The following is a 23241-nucleotide window of genomic DNA, read 5'->3' on the forward strand; positions in this document are numbered from 1 at the left end:
ACCTTTAACGGGGTAGCTGTGTTGCCCTTACTGTACTTTTACTGTACTTTGTCGCTTCTTCTCCTGTGACACCACCCCTGCACTCGTCCCTTTTAGTCCGTCTGGTCTGAGTCAGTACTTGTATACTGGAGGGCAAAGAGCTAAGGGAGTCCACATGTCAATGCTAACCTTGCCGTTGTGTACTTCCCAAACAGGAGAGAAGCGCAAAGATGGTCAACAGCTATGCGGAACGGGAGGATTTTGCCGTTGTTGTGCAGCCATTTTTCCGAAACACCATCATGCCACTAGACAGTGTGAGTCACCATTTGCTACCTGCAGCATTCAAATCAGTGTTCCAGGATTTGTTCTAGATGACAAGATATACAGGCTGAGGATTTCATCATCCTTACAACCATGTAGCGTTGCAAGGGAGACTGAAAAATAGACAGACAGATAGAACAGTCAGTTCCCACCATCCTGGCTCTGTGTACCATCCTAGAGGCAATTGGGAGCCAATACTGGTGATAGGATTACAGGCCCCCAGAACATATATCAATAAATGAATTGGACCACTTCTGGTTTTCAAAATGCATTCAAGAACTGGCACCAGACCCCAGAGTGTCTAAAGGCCATTTGTCACTCACAAGAGAGAGAGCCAGTGTGGTGTAGTGGTTAAGAGCGATAGACTCGTAATCTGGGGAACCGGGTTCGTGTCTCCGGTCCTCCACCTGCAGCTGCTGGGTGACCTTGGGCTAGTCACACTTCTCTGAAGTCTCTCAGCCCCACTCACCTCACAGAGTGTTTGTTGTGGGGGAGGAAGGGAAAGGAGAATGTTAGCCGCTTTGAGACTCCTTCGGGTGGTGATAAAGTGGGATATCAAATCCAAACTCTTCTTCTCTTCTTCACATATAACTGATATGATACATGCCACATGTCCACATCTGACTATTCACACAAATCAGGCAGGCAAGCAGAAACAAATAAATCATTCCTCTAATTCATGGGTAGGCAAACTAAGGTCTGGGGGCTGGATCTAGCCCAATCACCTTCTAAATCCAGCCCGCAGATGGTCCAGGAATGTGTCCTTTTACTCAAAATGCATCTCTGGGTTATTTGTGGGGCATAGGAATTCATTTATTTTATTTTTTTAAAAGATAGTCTGGCCCCCCACATGGTCTGAGGGACAGTGGACCGTTCCCCTGCTGAAAAAGTTTGCTGATCCCTGCTCTAATTGTTCAAAACAGAAAAGGCCTTTAGGGGGAAAGGGAAAGGAGACCTTTGTAAAAGGTTGGTGCCAAGTCCAGAGAAATGATAGGTGGGCACGTATCGAAAGTAACTTTTTGAAATTGTTGCAGCACTGACATTGTCTTAGGACTGCTTCCTGTATGCATCTCTATCTCAACATCTCATCGCCGCACAATCTATCAACCGATGAATCAGAGCTGAAAATGTGAATGGCCTCTAAAATTTGAGGAGACAGCAAATGTTATGAAGCACTGCTTTGGTGATTAATCTGTGATTCTGCACACCATTTTGCATGCTAGTCTTCACTCGAGGCTGCAGGCATTGAGAGATGAAGGGGGAAAGGAGATTTCAAAAGTGCACACACACCAGTTTATTGGGGCCCAAGGCTACTTAACCAGATAAAACAATGAAGAGTCGTGTGGCCCAATAAATATTACTATATTTACTGTATAAGCTTCTGTAGACTGGAGTCCACCATCAGAGTCCACTTCTGAAGAAGCATATAAGACTATCTAAGCAGTTTGTCTGAAGAAACTGGTTTAGCTTCTCCTGCAGAAGAAACTATGGACTAAGCCCTACTAAACTGGTTTCTATACACCCTTGAAGTCTCCCCATCTTTTCATTTATGTATAGATGTCTTCTCTTCATCTCTTCTTTGGTCACATGTATGTGTGAACTAACCACTATGGCTTGTGCTTCCAAAAAATCTATAATATCATTTGATAATGTTTCCCATTCTAAGGAAGAGGCTCCTTCGCTCTCCAGTCTAGAACTCTGTGTATGTCACAGTGCACTCGGTCCATGTAATTACTGCTTTTGCAGGCCTCCCTGTTTGAAACAAAGGATTATGCCCATTCACTGAAACAAATAGCTTAGTTGCAGGTTGGAGAATTATGTCCTTGCATCAGAGTCACTGTGTCCTCCTCCCAAAGACATCAGTATGTTGAAAGGACCTGGAGGCGAGATGCTCCGTTGATATTGCTGATTGCTGCTTATACGAGGCATAAAAGTAACCATTTATCATAAATACCACTTGGAAAAAGGCTTATTTTACTGCCTTTTCAATCTAACAGCATTTAAAGTTGTAGAAAGCATGTACTGACATCCCTGTCAATAGTTGACTTAGTCGATTTTTACACATTATGCCAAAAAAAAAAAAAATCTATACCTAGCTGGTGGTTGCTGCAGGAGTGTATTAAACACAAAAACAAACCATGTGACTTCTTTTGAGAGACAGGATTTGACTGTTGATTGGCTCAGCGCCAGGAGACAATGGGCCAAAAAAATACACGTGAAATGCCAGAGCCTGACTAGTGAGTGATAAAATCTATTCTGAAGATTAATAATTGTATTTTGTACTAAATCACAGGACGGGAAGCCAGACCTGAGCTTCTTTGCAGTGGACTGCTTTCATTTCTCGGAGAGAGGCCATGCAGAGATGGCCATAGCACTCTGGAATAATATGGTAAGAGGATGGTTGTATGAATTCAAACATACTTGGTGATACAGAAACCTCATATAGGGGGGTGTGGATGGATGAACAGCCTATTTACTTTCCCTATCAGTTTCACACAGGCTCATAGTCATAAGTCCATTCTGTCCTGTTTTACTAAAGATTTAAAAACACACATGGAAAAACTGTGTGCAAATTATGCACATTTTGTAATAACAACAATAATAATTTTATTATTTATACCCCGCTCATCTGGCTGAGTTGCCCCAGCCACACTTGCATGCATTTTCCTTCCTAAAATAGGCATTTGTGTATTTTCCTCAATGCATTTTCCCATACAATGCATTTTTTGTCCACATTTTGTGGAACCAAAAAGGTCCCAGAACCTCCAAGGGCAGCAGTTTGCTTTAAAAAACGGTCTGGATTAATTTCTCCTCTATCCTAGAAATGGCAACTAGCTGTAGTTACTGACTGATAACGGAATACATTCTGCACATGCTTGCAGGATTGTGCAGAGTTTAAAGATTATTATGATTTTCTAATCAGTTTATTATTTGGAACAAGTTCGGTGGCTGCTGTTTGGCTCACATTCATCCTTTAACATATATAAAACACTTATCGCTGTTGCTGCATCAATAAGGACCCACATTCCTGTGTGATTTGTCTCAAGGCACCATTCATAATCCTGCAAATAGAATGTTGGTGCTGAGACGATGTAATGCTTAGAAGTCCTCTTCATGTTTTCCTATGAGTTCTAGCCTATTAGAACCTGAAGCAGTTCCATCCCAGGGTTGGTTAGATGTTTCTGTGCTTGCTGCAATCCCAGTAACAGCAGCTGTATAGATGGACACTGTACAATAAGCACAGTGTGTAGCTGAGGTTTCCCCAGCCTGGTGCCTCCAGACATTTTGAACAGCTACTGCCACCAGCTCCAGCCAACATGGCCTATTTCAGGTTGGGGGGAGGCAGGTGTTGTTTACCCTCAGCCTCCCCAGGAGGTGGCAACACCTTACAGCCTCCTCGGCACTTACTCCACTGCAACAACAATAGCAGCAATAACAAACATTATTCTAGAACAGGGTTTCCCAAACTTGGCTCTCCAACTGGTTTTGGACTACAACTCCCATCATCCCTAGCTAGCAGGACCCATTGGTCAGGGATGATGGGAGTTGTAGTGCAAAACCAACTGGAGAACCAAGTTAGGGAAACGCTGCTCTACAATGCTGAACTCAAGAGAGACAGAAATCAGCCCAAACTCACATCCAACATCATAACCCAGCCTGCTCCAAGCCCTTTAAGGCTCCTATGACTTCCTGGAGATTTTTGCTGCGGTTTCTTCTGGTACTCAGAAACAGCTCCCCGCCACCCATAATACTCCAAAATACGTACGCAGCTTAGGAGGTGGGGCTTTGCAGATGAAGGTGGTCTCAGGAAAGACACCCATTCTCCTTACCTGCCACTAGGTGGCAAAATCCAATAAAGCTAAACCGAATGGTTGCAATGGTTTTGCAAAGTTACAAATCCCTATATGGTCCCTAGGGGTGAAATAACGGTGCTGTTTTTCTCCTACAAACCCCAAACAACTTGGGACCAGAGTACCTTAGTCTAGGTATGTCATATGACAGACTAATAGCCCCTGGCAAGTTATTTCCTCCATTGCCTATAAAAGAGCGGCCTGAGCGTTACCCTCATTTAAAAAAAATTAAGACATGGCCTAGCAGGTGACCATAGCAAGAGCAATGTCATGACTCTCCAGCAAGCTTCATTCCAGGCATGACTGGTGGAAAGTGTTGCCTTGAACAGGAGGAGAATGGTACATGGCCTCTTTAACCAGCACTTGAGGCCAAATTGCCCTTCAAGCAAATCTGGTTGCTATGTCACCTCGGCTTTTGCCAAACTGGTTCCTTCCAGATGTTGAACTACAACTCCCATCATCCCTGCCTATTAGCCATGCTAATAGGATCAGGGCTACAAAAGAGCTATAAGCAGAGTTTTATATTTGCTTTTTGAGTAAGCCACGCTACCAGAAACAGAGTGTGTTTTCCCACCAGATGTGGAATAACAAAGTCATATTCGTAGTTCCTGGGTTTTAGAATTGCCTCACAACTAGCAATCTCATACAGTTCTGGCCTTAGGTCAGAAGAGTTCTGATCTCCTTTCTGCTTCAGGGTTCTTGTTTTTTAACTTTCTTGATTTACCAGTGTGGTTCACTTTCCTAGACTAGCAAGGACCCTTTTTCTTTGCTGGAGTAGAGGAATGAGAGCTGAGAGCGCTTTTAATTTATCTGCCTCCTCGCCTGAGGTTTTTCTGGGTCAGGGAATGTTGGAGTCTCCAGTGGAATTCTTGCCATCACCCTGCCAGCAAAGGCTGCAAAGGGAGGGTGCCAAATCAGCGAATTCTCAGCTGCTCCTACCAGCCACTTTTCTGGCCTTCCCAGGATTTTTAAGCTGTTCTGTTCTCTGTCAATGTACCATGTTGTCTCCCCTGGGAAGGGTTTGTGCCTGCAGGAGTCCTCTGTGCCAAAAAAACACAGGGTGTGCATGCCAGTCTGCTTTGCTCAGCTACGTTCAAAATAAAGATGAGACCTACTGTGATCTAATGGATGCAGAGGCAGGGAAATCTGAATTGGGAAGCTACTTTATATTGAGTAAGGATATTGGTCCATTTGTTTCAATATATTAGCTCGGTATTTTTATACAGTGACTGGAAGCAGCTCTCCAGAGTTTCAAACAGGAATCATCCCAGTTCTGTCTGGAGATCTCATGGGTTGGCTGTGGACAGTTTTTTTATACAAAGCATGAACTGTATACAGTCTTACCTTGGAAGTCAAACGTTTTGGCTCCTGAATGTCGCAAGCCCAGAAGAGAGTGTTCTAGTTTGTGAACTATTTTTGGAAGCCAAATGTCCAATGGGCCTTCTGCAGCTTCCGATTAGTTGCAGGAGCTTCCTGCAGCCAATCAGAAGCCGTGCTTTGGTTTTTGAACATTTTGGATGTCAAACGGACTTCTGGAATGGATTCTGTTCAACTTCCAAGGTACAACTGTACTGAACTATTGAGCTAAGGCACTTTCTAACTGCCACTATTTTGCAGGTGGGATCAAATCACATACTGGAAAATTCAGGTTGTGCAATTAATGTGGATTTGGCACTCTCACTCGACAAACCTTTTTTTAAAAGTGGGTTTTTTAAATATGGAAAGCGATAGGGAAATGCACTGGAATGAGCAACAACAATTGCTTGATGCAATGCTGTGCAGTAAATCCTCCAAAGAAATCCGTATGAATGTGTGTTGCCTTAAGTGACCAAGTCTCTGTTCACCTAAGAAATCACTGAGTAGTCTAGACCAGGGGTCAGCAACCCGCGGCTCTGGAGCCGCATGTGGCTCTTTTACACCTTTGCCGCGGCTCCGGGGCGGATACTAGCGAGGGGAGGAGGCGCATTGTGCGCCCCGACATTCCCCACTGTGGCGGGCGCTGTACTGGCTGTGACGTCGCATGGGGGCGATGCGTGCGTTAGTCATGCACCGTCCTGACGTCACCTTCCTGCCCGCCCACCCGCTACATTGTAAGGGGCATGTACGCTGGTCACTGTTTTGAAGGGGAGTGAAGAACACACAAAAAGGTGTGTTAATTTAACGTTTATTTCCATGAGGAGGAGTAATTCTGAGGAGTCAAACAAAGAAATAATAAAAAAGTGACAAAAAAGTTATTTTTATAATGATGAGTTTTGCGGCTCCCAGTTTTTTTTTTCCTTTGGAAACGGGTCCAAATGGCTCTTTTTGTCTTAAAGGTTGCAGACCCCTGGTCTAGACCTATTGGTCTAGAGCAAGGGTGGGCAACCTGGGTGGGCCCTCCAGGCATTGCTGGACTACAACTCTCATCATCTCTGACCCATGGGGCTAGAAAGGGCTGATGGGAGTTGGAGTCCAACAATATCTGAGGGACCACTGGTTGTCCATCCTGGAGATAGAGCAACTTGGAGGAGGAGCAAAAACTCTACCCTGCTGTGCAATTTCTTATAGTACTACAGTGCAGTCAGGCTTCAAGTCAAATCCACAGGCTCCAATGAAAACGTGCTAAATGGTTCTTGGAGAGGAAAAAGCAAATAGATGGGTGGGTAGCTGGTCTCCCAACTAGGGTTCTTGCAGCATGCGTTTCCTATGTGCCTGGGAGTACTCTTAGCAGCACTCTGTGTGTTCAGGCAACTTAGAACTGCGCCCTAAAAAGGGCAGATAAAACTGGCTATATCCCCGTGCTTGGCATGGTTAATTTAATCTCCCATTTACAGCGCAACCCTGTTGGACAGGCTGTCCAAACATTGTGGCTTGCACACAGCATAAATGTGTAACTTCTGGATTACAGATCTATCCAGAATAACCTTCTGGATAACAGCCAGCACACCCCTACATTTCTGGCCAGCTCTGAAAGGCTAGGAATAACACTGCAATCCTTGCCTGGAAGCAAATCCCATTGAAATGAGAATCAGGTTGCACAGATCTAATCTTTTCTCATCCCTCTTGAGTCCATTAGGTTTCACCTGCATAAAATTCGCTTCCAGAGGACTACATTAGCTGCCACGTATTGAGGCCCTTCACTATACATTTGATATTTCATCCTATTAATTTGCCACTTCCCATGAACTCTATAGAAGCTATAAAAGGCTGCTTTTATGCATTGGAACTTAAGACATAGATTACATTTCCGCAGGGTTTTTATAGCCTCCTGTCATGACCTTAAGACAGGGTGCTTAATATTTTAAAAAAATCTTATTCTGTACCTGTAAAAAGAACACTTTCCAAGCTATAATTGTATAATATAGCAGAATACAGAGCAGTAATATATACAATACTATAATAATGCAGTATGTATAATGATTGAGCACTGCAATTTAATGGTGATATTTTATTAGTGTGGTTCTTGTGGTGTATTATAACATACCCAGTCCCATGAAAATATAGAATTACGATTCAGGGGCGAATTATTTGTCCTTTTTTCTTTCAGCTGGAGCCAGTTGATCATAAGCAGTCATACAATAACTTCACATATGATAGGTCGAAACTCAAGTGCCCAACCTCGGTAAGTAACAAAGGTCTGCAGAAACGTCTTGCCCCATAGCACAAAGATAGGAAGAGCCCTCCTGAATCAAGAGATGGGGCCTATGCAATCCCATATCTGGTTTCCCCACAACAAAATAAACTCTTCTCACTTTTGATTCGTTGCATTCCTTCTGAAATAACTTTTAAATGGCTTAAAATGTGCCATCCCCCCATTATAGGCTTTATGTAGCATGAAAGGAATCTGGTTGCCCAAACAGAACTAGATAGTAAAAGAGGCAAGAGCCCAGGACATGAAGCGAGATTCTTTGGGATTCAGAATTGCACCAGTCCTGATGCTGCTGCTAATGATGCTAATGACTAGATTAAGACCTTTAGAGGCCCTAAGTGTTTTGGTGCCCTCATATATACCTAATTCAAAATATAAACAATGATTAACTGCATATTATTAACAAAATAAAAAAATTCTTTCCAGCAGCACCTTAGAGACCAACTAAGTTTGTTATCGGCATGAGCTTTTGTGTGCATGCACACGAAAGCTCAAACCAATAACAAACTTAGTTGGTCTCTAAGGTGCTACTGGAAGGATTTTTTTTATTTTGTTTCAACTACGGCAGACCAACACAGCTACCTACCTGTAACTGTATACTGTATTATTAATTTCTATTATTACTATTTTATCATTTCAATTATTATTATTATATTATTATTATTACATATATATGTATGTACTTTTTTCATTTATTGTGGGAGCTAGCGCCATATGGTCCATGGTAAATCTGGCAATGGAAACATTCTGTGGTGCCCCTCTTCCCTTGATGTCCTAAGCCCATTCTTATTTTGCTTAATGGTTAACCCAGCTCTGGGCAAGTGTGTAGGAATATAGGGAGCTACCTCATTGTGCCACTGGTCTTTCTAACTCAATATTGTTGACACTGGTCGGAAGCAGGACCCAAGGTTTCAGACCCAGCTCTTTCCCAGCCATACCAAGCATTGAAGAGCATGAGTGGAGAGCCAGTGTGGTGTAGTGGTCACGTAATCTGGGAAACCGGGTTCGCGTCTCCGGTCCTCCACATGCAGCTGCTGGGTGACCTTGGGCCAGTCACACTTCTCTGAAGTCTCTCAGCCCCACTCATCTCACAGAGTGTTTGTTGTGGGGGAGGAAGGGAAAGGAGAATGTTAGCCACTTTGAGACTCCTGAAGGGGAGTGAAAGGCGGGATATCAAATCCAAACTCTTCTTCTTCATGATAATTAGAGCTTGCAATGGATTTTGCTTGTAAGCAGAACACAAATCAGGCCAGAAGGGTGAAAAGAAGGAGGGAGGACTTGTCCTTGCCCTGTCAGTTTCCCATGGGGAAACTCAGTCTTTCCCGCTGAATTGGAGCAAACATCAGTTGGGCTTTCTCCAGACAAACATTTGCTCCGATTTATTGCAAAAGAGCCACTTTTCCAGGGAGAAAGTGGTGGGACCAAGGGCAAAACTACTCAGACCCAAGCCTAGAAGGTGCAGAACAAGCGGAAAATCACTTGGACCCACGCTTTCCAAGTGTGGGATGAGCCTGAACCCTGCTGCTGTTATTTATAAGACAGGTGAAGAATAGAGCTCTTGTTCCTAAATGGTTTTAATTTATTAAACGGAAATAGTAGGTGCATTTAGGAAAAAATATGTTGACCTGGATTTAATCCCTAAACTTTTCAGCCTCTTTATTTAAAAAAAGAAGTTTTATTTCACCAGGGTTTGTTAGAGTTGCATACCCCCAGTTGGTGGTTTAAAATAAATGTGCTAAAAGCAGTGTTGATCCACCGGAGGCCAAACACAGAGGCTTCAAGGGAAAATGTTAGTTTATAGTTCAGGAAAAGGTTAAGATGCTAAATCTTTCTGCTACAGCAGATGGGAAAATATTATTTTGTTGCTTCTGTACTTCATGGGTGGGCGGGTCCCCTCTTACATCTTTAGGTGGTGTAAGGACTGAATACTGTTTTGTAATCTGTGCCTTTCTGCTGCAGGAAAATCCCTTTCTTTTCACCTCAAGCAACAGCAAAGCGCAGGGTTCAGGGATCGACGCAGAGAACAATGGAGGCAAGGTGCCCTACTGGGCTGCGATTGTGGCGGCAACAGCGGGAATCTTGGCAGGAGCTCTCATTGCCTGGGTGATCACCACTCAGAGAGCCAGCAAACGCCCATATTCAGGAAACACAGCGACTGGAGAGAAAGTAACAACATTTTGAATTTTCACCTGCACCAAAGAGATCTAACACACCATCTACATCCAGTAACACGAGGAAAGCAGTATGGGAGCTTAGCAGCAGCTTTTCACATACTATTTTTAAACCAAAAAAATTTCCATCTAAAAGTGGGAGAAGAAATATCGGCTCAGACATCATGGTAACTGTTTGCAGACCAGAGCTTAGAAGATGAGATACATAGGGAGAGCTTATTAAAGTGAGAGCGTTCCAAATATATCGGCCTTCCCTGATTTTAAATAGGATATTTGTTATTGTAATGGAAACGCCAAGATAAAGAATGCTTCTATACGGTGATTAAATGGTCCGTGCATTTTGCATTCCCACTGAAGATTCATCCGCAAATGTCAGGTTTGCTCTCTTAATCCTGGCCTCTTAAATGGCATCTGGGAGCATTTAGTGAATACAATAATCAACAGTGTTACAAATGAAGAGCTATCAATTCTTAGAGTTGAGCCAAATAAAAGCCTTTCAAGAAGCCAACTTTTGCCAGTTTATTTGTATAGGCGGAGAAAGAATCTCTTAGGTTTAAATTCTCACAGAAAATATATAGGAGAGCTAGCTTCCAAGAGGAAGATAAAAAGGTTAAGCCAATTAATACGTCTGTTTTCATATGATGAGAGCATGGATTGAATAGATATGTGCAGTGTTAAGCATAAACATGGGATTGCATCAACACATGCCCAGCTTGAGGCTCTAAGGCTGCATGTGCAGTAATCTGCTTCTATCACACCAAAAATGTAGTTTTTCTTCAACTCAGAATTGTTCATGCTTGTCCACAACATGCTGCTTTTTAATCTAGAATGATTCTAGATCCTGCCATCCATGAAGGCATGTGTGGTTACTTGATACATATTTGAAAACCCTCCCCTTGATTAGGTTTTTGCTCTCTGCACAGGCTCCCCACCCCATGAATGAAGAAAGAAATGGTGGTTGCAATCTTGCTATATGCCCACCCACAACATCAATGGCTAGGTGCACACACACACAATAGCTAGGACTACCTACATTTGTTTTCAGGTGAACACACTGTGGCATAATGCAGAATCAATGTGCAATGAACTTTTGTTTTTGAAATGAAACCAGTTCCTTAAGAAGAGCTTTTCGGGAGCAAAAATAAATAAAAATTTGCAATAGTTCTAGACTGTGAGTGAACTACAGAGAAAAAACAAAATCTCCATTGATTTTTAAATAAAACGTATGCAGCCTATATCAGGACCAGGGTCAGCACAAGACACCCTCCAGCAGCCGCTTGGGCCTTAGTAGTCCAGCAGGACCCATGGTAGTGGAGCCAGCCTTGGCTCCCTTTCACAGCCAGCTACAAACCATGTTTACAATTTTCCACAATGCTCTGCAGCAACAAGGGCTCTGAAGGAATTTTCAAATCATGGCTGCCTGGAGCCAATAGGAGGGGCAGTCACCTAGCATGTTGCAAGTAGCACCATCGGGGGGTGGGGGAACAGGAGAGAGCCCATAGGGGGGACCGTGTCAAGGCCTGAATCCAACCAATCCAGAGTTGCCACCATGATACCAATAGGCACCAGTCCACCCACCAATACCTTCCTATGGTGCTCACAAAAGATGTCAGTAAATAACCCCTCAAAAATCCACAAAGCCCAAAAGACTTTTTGCTCTCAATACTCAGTTCTTGTTTGCACTAGGTCGCCTTCTCTTACATACGCTTCATGGCAGCCATTTTGTGACCAGCTCCCATTGCACTTTCTCAAATTCCAAATGTGCACACTGGCACCAAAAGGACGATGAGCAGATATGCAGCTGCAGGAAGCAGGGTTGAACTCTCCATGTATCTGCCGATGTACAGGGTGTTCAGTCCTGCTTAGTAAAGGGAACTGGCTGGTACTCCCAAACCCTGCGGAAATCAGGGCTGAACCCCCTACAGATCAGATTTCTGAAGCTGGCCATTATGATGTCAGATGACTGGCGGATGGTCCTGCCCACCTGTCATAGTTGGCTTCCTGGGGTGGGGGTGATGAAGATCTGGCCCAGAAGGGCAAAGAGGTTCCCCACCCCTACAGCTCTCCAAGGCTACAGACAATAACCTTTCCCAACCTTCCTACCTGGTGGTAGGAACTTGGTACATTTTGTATACAAATGTGCTGTACCAAAGTGCCAGCCCTTTTCATTCATAGCATAGATATGTGTGCTACATTAGAAATGCAGTTCTCCAGTGTGATGCCATCCATATCCATCCATGCCTGAGCAATAGCAACAAAAACAGCCCATTGGGATTCCACACACCACTGGTTCTGCAGTCTCCAACTCTGTCCAACCATCCAGGAAGGCCTGACTCTGACCAGGCCTATAAAATTATGCCTGGTTGACAGCTCTAGCATCAGAGGATGAATGTTCAAACCCCACGATTGCCCTCAAATGGCACGAGTTAAAAACAGTGCCGTTGATATTTTCCTTTGTCTTTTGGTTTAGTGTGAGACAGCAGAACGCACAATTCAGCTGATCACAAGGGCCGCTAGTGATGCTCTCCTCAGGGGACAGGCTCAGCTGTCCAGCCAGGCCATACCATATGGCTCTCCTCCAGGAGCCTGTCAGCCTCTAGCAAGATCCAGTTAACGTCCAATTTTCCCAACCTCTGTGGCACGAGCTGAATTGTTGCTGCTCCCCCTACTGTGGCCACCGAACTGCTTTCCCCTATTAGTTCAAAGCCGCGTGTGATACCCTCCCTCTGTGAGGCTGGCAGTAATCGTTCTTGCAAAATAATGAAATGAGTCAGCCTGGCAATTAGGCTGTGTAGCTGAGCCACATTCCTTAGGCTGCCTCTTGTTTACATTAAACAATTAACAATGTAATAACACTTTGCCCTTCTGTCCAGCCTTTGTCGAGAGAATCTCAAAAACACTTTGCAAATGTTGTTGGCATTTCCCTGACATTTCTCAACACCCTACAGAGTGGATTGGCATTGTCTGTTGCATTCAAACAAAGGCAAAGGGATGCGCTGAGGAATCTATGGCAGTGTAAAACCCTTACTGCCTGCTGTGGAATTACTATGAAATTTACTCTAATACAGAAGCTAAGTTCTCCTAAGCCGGGAGGCGCAAACTGTTAGGAGCCAGCAAGCACACTTGGAGTTTTGAGGAAATGCTGTGGGGGCATCATAAAATGGTTGCCAAAACACAAAATGGCTGCTATGGGAGGGTGGCATAACCAAAAATGGCTGTCGCATCTAAAAGAGCAGAAAAAGAGTCAGGAACACAACACGGTGCAAGCAGGCCCCTCATCAATGGGAAAAAGGTGCCCACATAAGCCACCACTGTACAGAGAAGAAACTATTTCCACCTTCCCTCTGTCCAGAATGGAACAGAGGGCGGCTGTCTACCCCTGGCATTCAATGAGATGTAGGCGTGCTTAAGGGTGTGTGTTTGATTTAGGAGAAGCCCAGCCAGTACATCAGGAACTGGGCAGGAAGAGTAAACAATCTCTCAGGTATTGTGGATCTTTAATGAGATATTTATGGAGACTTTCCATGGGTGTCACAGACGGTATTTGTGGGTGCGTTGGTGCCAGTGGGACCATGTTAGTGATCCCTCCATGTTGGTGGTCACTCCACTTAAACTCTTCTCTTCCCTGCCGTTCACTCAGGGGGTACCCCACAAACCAAATTTCCCCTCTACCAGGTGTTTCCCCCAGGTGAAGGTCACAGTGCCTGGCCTACAATTCCATATACTGAGTGAGTGGTACCTCTGCTCAAGTGACAACTCAAAGTGATGGCATCCTTCAGCAATGACCCCAGCGTGGTCAACCATGCTGTCCACAGAACCTCCTCCTGCTGCTAAGGTTCCTGCCACATTGCCAGAAACTTGGCATCTGATCATGGTCTGGTTTGGATCCAGATCCACTGCAATGATCACTAAGGAGGGTGAGGGGATAGCAGCCACCTGTTGACAGCCCCATTTGTATGACAGACAGACAAACACACACACACACACACACACACACACAAGCAGTTCCTTTGCCATTACCATTTCCCTCGCCAAACCAGCAAAGCTCTCAAAGCCTTGAGAGACTCTCAATGCAGCAGCCTCACGATGCGGCGAACGGAGGGGATTTGATCAAATGCTTGTTATTGTGTGCACAGTAAATGCGACGTCAGAGTTGCACAAACATCGCATTCACTGCAGGCAACTTGTCCTCCAGGAAGCTGCTGCTAGTCATGGCTTCAGTCTTCTCACCAACTGCAAGAAACGCTGTGAAACCAAGACATGTTGCCACTTCAGACGTTAAATTGCTCGCATCACTTGTGGAAATCAGGGCTACAATGTTTAATCAATTACTCAGTTCAGTTAATTAATTTTACACCTTCCATCAACCAAAAAGGTGTCATGATTAATAGGAAAGCTTACACACACACACACACACACACACACACACACACACACACAGTTGTTGTGTGAATGCATTGTGAATACACTTATAAAAACTGCAGGTTGCTGTTGGCGGTTTTCGTCCCTCACTCCCAGTTTATTTTGGGATTCTGTCTTCCCTCCCTTCCTCTCTCTCTGGAATGCCTCTTCTAAGAAAAAGACGGTGATTTATTAAATTTATATGACATCCCTTCACCAGAAGACCACAGAGAAGTTTGCAACATGCAACGCAAAGGTGCGACGTGATGCATCTATACTATATTTTAAAAATCAAAACAATGATCTAAATTCAATAATAATAAGGAATACATAATAAAATGGAAATTCTTATAGCAGCAACAGCATAAAAAGAAAAAATTGGCAACTCTGTGTCTAAAATACAAAGACGGCGAAACAATTCAAAAGATGCCTGCTATGACATAGGTGTGCATTATCTTGCTTCAGAAATATTGTTTTTATCATTATACACATTGATGCAAATTAATCATGATATTAAATGATTAAACCTCATATGATGGATGGATTAATATTTGAATAATATTTGCCATCCTAGCGGAAGTGTACCATGGAACTGTCACTTCTAATCTGCCATGAACAGAGAGGCTGGAAGGGTGTACCTATAACACTGGAAAAATCTGGATTTCCTTTAGCATCTCAACAGCACCAAAGGACACTTAAGAGCATAATCCTATACATGTCTACTCAAAAGTAAGTTTCACTAAGTTCAGCGGGACTTTCTCAGGGGCAAATGTGTATAGAATTGTAGCCCTAAATGTCCCACATCCAGCCTATCCGTATCTTATTAGGGAGTTCCTAGCACTCTGAGCTCTCCTGAAAAGCTGCTTGAGATGACCTCCTTAGAGGTGTCACCGGAAGATAATCCCACATCCTGCAAGGATGCCAGAAACTTGAACTACTTGCTGCATTGGGGGAAAGTCACTTCCTATCATTGCTGACCCATGGTGTCCTTTGACCTCAGGCTGAGATTTAGTTAGGACTCCTGCCTCTGCGTCCTCTAAAATCCCCCCAGCAGTATGCTTCAGTTTATATACTGACCGTGAACTCATTTTCCAAGTGTGGGTCCTTATGGAGCCAAAACAGCATCACCCATCAGAATCGGCAAGCTGCAACTTTTGCAAATATATGGGGGGGGATGACCCTTTAGTGAGTTTAAAATGAATAAATGGAGGGGTATGGGGAGATCTCGAAAACAACCCCATGCAGACAGCATGCTCTGTGGCAATGCAGTGCCAACTGACTGTTGTGGGGCAGGGAGAATGGACAGTAGTTTCCTGGAAGTGTGCAGGGCTGGAACCTTGAATGGCTGCACATCGCACTGCAACATTTTGTCGCAGGCCCCTACTTGTAGAAACCAAATACTTAACAGGAAATACTCTTCTGGAGGGGAAGATTCATCTGCTGTGCTTCATTGGTCACGTGGGATCTAGATCACCGGAGCCATTGCTACTTGTGTAAATTATTAAATCGTCACGCTTCCCTTACGAGCCAGAGTCCTTTCATGCAGTCATTTTCTGGAGCTGTACCACCATTCCCATTCATTATGAGATTCTAATTATAGTTTAGCTTGACTGCAAGCGCAGGCTGCCTTTAGTTCCCTTTTCAAAATTGAACCGGGTAATTGAAAGTTAGGTCACTCTGGACTGTTTGCTTGCATAAAGCCAGGGGTGTCCAAAAGCTATTGGAAATGCATTAGTTCCTCTCCTCCCCCCCCCCCCGCCTCCTGCCTGGAATACATCCAGATGGAACACAAAGAAGGAGAGGGTGGACGAAGCCTTCTGTCACCCTAGGAGCATGTGCTGACGTCAGCTTCTATGAACCAGCACTTTAATCATCACAAAAAGATTTTTCAGCCCTCTATCCTTACTTAGACATTTTCGGTACTCCAGTGTTAGAGTTCATGGGAGAGAAAACAGACAAGCTAGTTGCGTTTTGAATGCCTTTTTCATCAAAACTGCAATAGCAACCTGTGTTAGTTCTCCTGAAATGTGCAGTTCTGCTGGCAGATCAGCCTTGAAGGTTCATCCTACTCTTATGGGTACAGATACTGTAACTGTGGTCACAAGCTGACCCCCAAAGGGGGAAGGAGGGGCCCTGAATGAGGCTGCAATCCTAACCCCACTTACCTGTGAGTAAGTCCCATTGAATCCAATAGGATTTTCTTCTGATCTGAATAGACAGGGTTAGGACTGTGCTGTTTGGTTAGGTAGAGGTAGAGGGACCCCTGACCATTAGGTCTAGTCATGGCCGAACCTGGAGTTGTGGCGCTCATCTCGCTTTATTGGCCGAGGGAGCTGGCTTACAGCTTCTGGGTCATGTGGCCAGCATGACTAAGCCGCTTTTGGCGAACCAGAGCAGTGCACGGAAACGCCGTTTACCTTCCCGCCGGAGCGGTACCTATTTATCTACTTGCACTTTTTGGGTGTGCTTTCGAACTGCTAGGTTGGCAGGAGCAGGGACCGAGCAACAGGAGCTCACCCCGTCGCGAGGATTCGAACCACCGACCTTCTGATCAGCAAGCCCTAGGCTCTGTGGTTTAACCCACAAATTGACAAAATTCTGAAGTGGCTGTGACTGCCCAGGGGAGACGGATGACGGGACACCAGCCTCACCTAACCTTCTGCCCCCTCAGCAAAAGTTTGATCTGCAAAAGCAGCGTTGCTTTTCATGACATGGAGATAAGCATTAGCACCTGCTAGCAGGCAAAGCTGCACTTAAAGACACAAGAGTCCCTTCAAAACCATTCAGACATACACATTTTAAAACACAGCTGAAACCAAATCAGTCCACCTAGGTCACTTTGGTCCACACTGACAGGCAGAAGCTCTTCAAGATTCCAAGCACGGGTCTTTCCTGAATCCCAGCCTTGCCAAGGATTGAACCTATGCCCTTTTGCATTCAAAACACGTGCCCTATGAGTGGCATGACTTGCCATGTGACTTCCCTGAGGCTGGATTTCATGCTGTTCCAATAAAGTCTGACAGAGGGATGAAAACACATGTCACCAGCAGGATCATGCAGGCAGTCTCTCTCCACCCCAATATCAGTGGCAGGACGCTGATGGCATGCTCCACCTGGTTTATGTGATGCCATCTTTCAAATCCTGCTAAAGTGGTATGATAGGATTCAGATCGAGCACAGATGAAGGTGCAGCTTAGCTCCAACAGGTACCCTGTGTTTGTTTACTTCCCCTTAGATTTCCTGGGGAACACCCTCAGATTTTCTTACCAAGAGCAATTCAGTCTCTGTCTGTCTGTCTGTCTCTCTCTGTGTGTGTGTGTGCTTCTCCCAGTCTGTCCCAGCTGCAGTCTCAGTTTGCACAAACACAGTTGGATGACATCATCAGCTGGGAATCAAAACATGCTCCATTCCAGGAGGAATCTCTGGACATTTCCTTGCTTATGTAAGCTCCCTGGTGCCAATCCTACCAGCAAAAGATAATCTACCAGGCTACACTGGTCCGACTAGTTTGGCCCACTCTAGCAATCTCTTTTTAACAATTAGAGTTACAGGGATGAGGTGGCGGGAATGGTGAATCTATCCATTTTGGATTTTCTCAGTTTCACATTTTTACAAACTTCAGTTCAGTTCCCCACATTTCCATATCCAAAAAGTTCTCATGAAGATTCACCGGCATTTTAGTGTAAACTTCTCCTAATATACACATTTTTGAAGAAAAGTTCCCCAAATGTTTTAATTTCCCCTATGGCAACACATTTTTGTATATCTTTTACATGAACATATGCACATTTTACCTTGGTATATGCTTTTTTGTACACATTACTTGGCTGGATAACTACATTGCAAAATTCAGAGACGTGAGAATTTTGAAGGATGGCTGTGTTTCATTTCACATATTGTTCCAGGTCGTGAGAATTAGGTGGGTTTGCCTTCACATGCAAACTGATTTTAATTTCTTCCCCATTTTTAGGAGGATGGATCCTTGAGAAATCATTCAAGGCTGCTGCCACTCCATATCTTGTCACAACACATATTGAACCTTGAATAACTTGTGGGAAAGAAGCCACCACAGAAAAGAATTGCTGCTAGGACCCAGGTGTTCCCTGTAATAGAAAGCCTTGTTCACCTAACCTTGACAGGAGGTCAGCTGTTAGGCCTAGGCTGGAGGAAAAGGATGCCCCTCAACATCAGTTGGGGGGGGGAGAGCCTAAAGCTGTTGTCCTCATGCCCAGCTTATGAGGCATTTGGTTGGTCACTGTGGGAAATGGGGGGTGGGGTTAGACTAGAGTGGCACATTTGGAAACTGTCACTGTTACCACAAAATACCAATTTCACAGAAGAGAAACTGACAATAACATCTCCCTACCAACAAATAATACAAACCAAAAGAAAAAGTAAAAAACGTCACACACTCCAACAGGCAAGCCTGCTAAAAAAAGAGCATACCTGTCAAGTGTCCCTGTTCTCCCAAGACATTCACAGAGTTACAGAGTCATAAGTGTGTGAGAGAGAGCAGCAGGGGACTTTGATGGATGTCAAAAATGGCGTCTGAGGGCTCTGTTGTGCTCACAGACACCATTTTGGAGACATGGCCTTAGGCAAATCACTTAAACCATTTAAAAATAAAAATCTGAATTTGCTCACTTGCACAATGTGACTGTTTTTATCAGCCAAATGCTTTTCAGGGAGTTATGGATTCCTTTCTAAAGTTATTGTTTTCAGCTTTAAAAGGTAATGCAGAAATAACCAGGAACTATTGGGAGTTGGGTCAGGCAGTTCTCTTTCAGATTTAATCCCTTGCCACATTGTTTATTTGTTTTTCCATTTCCCTCTTTTTTAAAAAAAGGAACATATGAGGAACTCTCTCAGGCTGTGTGCAATGGCTGTGCCCTTGGGTTAAAAAAAGAAAAAGCAATTGTGTGCAATGGCTGCAGAATGGGCAGACTCTGAGGCCAGGACTTGGTGGAACAAGTGAAAGATGAATTTAATTCTCTACAGTGCCAAGAGATTGCCTCGCTGCACACACTCCGAAGCGCACCAGAGAGAGAGAAGACAGGGAAATCAATAATAAAAATGATAGTAATTACAAGCGGACTACAGCTGATGTAAATGCTGTCAGTTGAGCCTGACAGCTGCTCTGGTAAGGGAGCCTGGCGTACAAAATGGAAGTGTCTCCTCTACTGCTACCTCAGCAGAATGTTTTCCCTGGACCACAGTACAGTGCCATATCATCATCAGTTGCTGCCATTTCCCTCACAGAGGGGGCTGAGGCAGATCACAACAAAGAACTATGTCAGCATTCGTGTCTTATTTGTGGCAGGTGGTGTAATTAAAGGATTACAAAGCAGACTCACCACAGTTCCATATTCTTCCCTTCTTTTGTAGTTGCTTCTATTGCTTGGGATAGGAGAGAATCATAGAAGGGACCCCAAGGGCCATCTAGTCCAACCCCCCCCCCCCGCAATGCAGGAATCTCAGCTAAAGCATCCATGGCAGGTGGCCATCCAACCTCTGCTTAAATACCTCCAAGGAAGGAGAGTCTACAACCTCCTGAGGGAAACCGAGGGAGAAACATGCACCTCTGGGAGGAAACAAAAAAACCCCACATGAACTGGAACACAGTTCTTTGAAATCGGCACTTCTCTGAGTTTTGTGGTGCAATTCTCCAACCAAAAAATATTATGAGTTGTGGGTGCCAGATTCCCCTAAATTCCTGGGTCTGATAGGTGTTAGAAGGCACATAGTATCTAAGAGTAGCCACATGTGGCAAAAAGTGCCCACGGTGCCTTTCCTTGAGAGAGAAGATAAAATGATGACGACAACAACAACAACAAAACGAATTATCCATTTCCTGCTGGGGTCAACCACCTCATGCTTTTGAATGACAGGGCCAACCATATCTTTTGCTCATCTTTTTCCAGTCTGGTTTGAAACTGGCTTAAGAGTAATTCCCTCTCCCAAGGGAACCTTGAAAACTATATTTATATGAGGGGTGTTTGGGGCCTTTTAACAGAGGATTCCAGGTCTCCCCCTCAAACACTGATTCCTAGGAATGCTGCATAGAGCAATGATAATTTGTAGCTATGCCACATGAAGACCATCACAGTGCTTCCTGGGACTGATCAGAGTTGGACTCCAAGAGCATCTCAAGAGCCACAGCTTCTCTATCCTTCCCTTAGTGCACCCCCCCCCTAACATTTCAATTTAAATGCTTACGAAACTGTGCACTCTCCAACATAAATTTCAGTTTTGCTCATCTGCAAAGCCTGGGACACCCTGCTTAGTCAGTGAACCTAAAGCACCTGTCCTATCCATATGAAGGAGGGAGAACACGCAAGGATTCACCTCTTCCACAGAAATGGGGAATCATTCATTCATTCTCCAGGGACCACCAGCCTCTACATCTCTTGCGGCTAAAGAAATGCAAGAAGAATGGAAAACTAATTACTATCTGAGCTTCTCTGCAAAGCTTTAAAGTGTTAATTCCTTTCTGGTGATCTCTTCTAATTGGATCAAATTTAAAAGGCACTGAGCTGACTAGGGCTAGATATTTTGTGAGTGATCCACTGGGCAGTGGGGAGAGAAAGATTAGGTTTAATCAGGGTCAGCTCAAGGTTTTCTGATTTTGCTGCCCTGGGTGAATTATTGAGTGCACACCTTTTTTCAGGCTGCAAAAAGGTGTCTAATTAATGTTAGCTGATCTACAGTATGGTGTTCCAGATGCCCCAGTAGACTAAGTATATACAAAGGCCTTAGAATTGGTCCTGAAAGCTTTGTCTGCTGGGCAATTTGTGAGAGTGGAAGGAGAAGGCAGTTCTGAAACTGTGGGGCCTTGGGCAGCCACCTGATCTCAATATACAACTGGAGTAGCCCTGGGATTGATGGCAACCAAGAGATACTAACAGCACAATATTTCTGTGTTTAATTCTCACCATGTTCAATGGGGCTTATTCTCTCAGTCAAGTGTGCAGAGGCTTACTGCAGTAAACTTACTTCTGAAAAGAGATGGGGAACATGTGATGACCTCCAGCTGTTATTAGACTCCCAACAGCCCTGGTCATAATGGCCAACAGTGAGGGATGATGGGAGTTGTAATCCAACAATATCTGAAGGGTCATTGGTTGCTCCTTGCTGCTATAAAGCAGAGAGAACTTAAGGTAAGGTTACCAGATGTTGTTTCCTGGGGACAGTCCCCGGATTTACAAATCGGTCCCCATACAAAATCCATTGAAGTTGAAAAGTGTCCCCGGATTCATTGAAAAAATCTGGTAACCTTAACTTAAGGGAAACATATGGCATAAAATGCAAGTGATAGGTTATATTTCATATAAAATATACTGAACTGAAATGCTTTTAGTATGAATTGAGACAATTGTCTTCAGCTCTGGGTTCAGCTCTTTGTGGTCTCCAGACATTTATTTGAATTATAGTATGTCTAAATTTGCAGTTTTACAAATTTATAAATCCAATAAAAAGGATAAACATAACTTAGTCATGTTTATTGATTTCAGTGGGTGCACTCTGCGTAAAACTTAGTTGCATACTACCTAGTGTTTGCTTTCATGGTTATACATTTCCTAGAGTAGCATATGACCACTCTAGTTCAGCTGTGTCATCAGGGCAAGACTTTAGGACAAATGTCCAGTGGCCCACCTAGCAAAATAAGCAGGATGGCCCACAGCACAGCAGGGCTGCCTTACCACATTTTAAAATAGCTGAAGGAATATACATTACCTTGATGCCCCCACCCACTTAATACCATTAAGTCCAGAGTCTAAAATTACCTAAACTGCAGCACCAGTACCTATTTTGTGACACTGATTGATGTGAAAAACTGGACAATTACTACTACTACCGCTACTACTACTACTACTACTAATAATAATAATAATAATAATAATGCTCTCCAACACCCTTTATCTGTCTTGACTGTGCAATAGGCAAAAAGAGCTGAGTGATCCCAGCAGAAGAATGCAAATGAGGTCAATGCACAGTTGGAACTGCAAACCTTGCTTTACAAGCTATTTAAAGCTTCAAAACGCAAGAGCATCCTGAAAGTTGCATGCACAGCTCTGCAAAAATGCAGACTATTTGTTGCATATTTGCAAGGAACACAACTCTACCGAGACAGTTCCCCCTCGGCTTTGATCTTCGTCCAAGAGATCCATCTGGCAAAGAAAAGTTCTGAAACTGAACATATTTCACAATATCGAAAACCTTTTGCTCCCCTGAGGATGTTGCCTGCTAGCCAGGGGTTCCCAACCCATGAGTTAAAGTGAGGTGGCTATGCAGGCAGTTGGTTAACAGTGTCATGAAAGGTTAGCAAAGTGTTAATGTGTTATTGTAAATGCATTCTTGTTTTTACTCCTAAGGAGATAAAGGTTGGCCAGCTGTGGGTGCAAGGCAACTTGATTTGCAAGAGTTGCAGCTAAATCACTCACATCTGGAAACATCACAAGTAGTCAATATCTGCAAGAACAACCTGGAGAAACTTGCATGCCTCCAGCATTTTGAATCCCTTAGTACAGTCCATGTGGGAGGCACGTTTGCAACCTGCAGCGTTCGTAGCCTGAAGCGCCACGTCTGTGCACACGCGTGACATGATTCGGCGCTTCCGTTCCAGTACTTCCAGGTTCGGCATGGTCCACAACCCGAAAACGTGCAACCCGCAGCGTTCATAACCCAAGGTATGACTGTACTTCTGGCACTCTGGGATTGATCTGATGGCTCTTTATAATGCTAATGGGATAGAATACATCAAATGGTTCATAAGGTTGATGTAAGAGGAGTAAAATGGAAATGGTCCTTCAAAGATGGACACAGAAACAATTAGAACTCAAGCGCTCATCCATGGCAGCTTGCCTCCAGCTCGTTAATGTTCTATTTCCAT

At 44.1% G+C, this 23241-nt stretch overlaps 1 protein-coding gene across 5 annotated transcripts in view; it reads left to right on the forward strand.

Annotated features, from left to right (window-relative positions):
• The window catches only part of PLB1 (phospholipase B1), a 111951-nt gene extending 101498 nt beyond the window's left edge, over positions 1-10453 (forward strand). For all 5 annotated transcript variants that reach the window (XM_083732156.1, XM_083732157.1, XM_083732158.1 and 2 more), the window contains 4 exons: positions 195-293; positions 2594-2689; positions 7678-7752; positions 9739-10453. In XM_083732156.1, the coding sequence (XP_083588282.1) occupies positions 195-293; positions 2594-2689; positions 7678-7752; positions 9739-9960 (492 nt within the window). In that variant the 3' untranslated portion in view covers positions 9961-10453. The remainder of the gene's footprint in view (positions 1-194; positions 294-2593; positions 2690-7677; positions 7753-9738) is intronic.
• Positions 10454-23241: the final 12788 nt, after the last annotated feature.

The sequence above is a fragment of the Podarcis gaigeae genome (assembly GCF_964106915.1).
Source record: "Podarcis gaigeae genome assembly, chromosome: 3".
NCBI classification, from domain to species: domain Eukaryota; kingdom Metazoa; phylum Chordata; class Lepidosauria; order Squamata; family Lacertidae; genus Podarcis; species Podarcis gaigeae.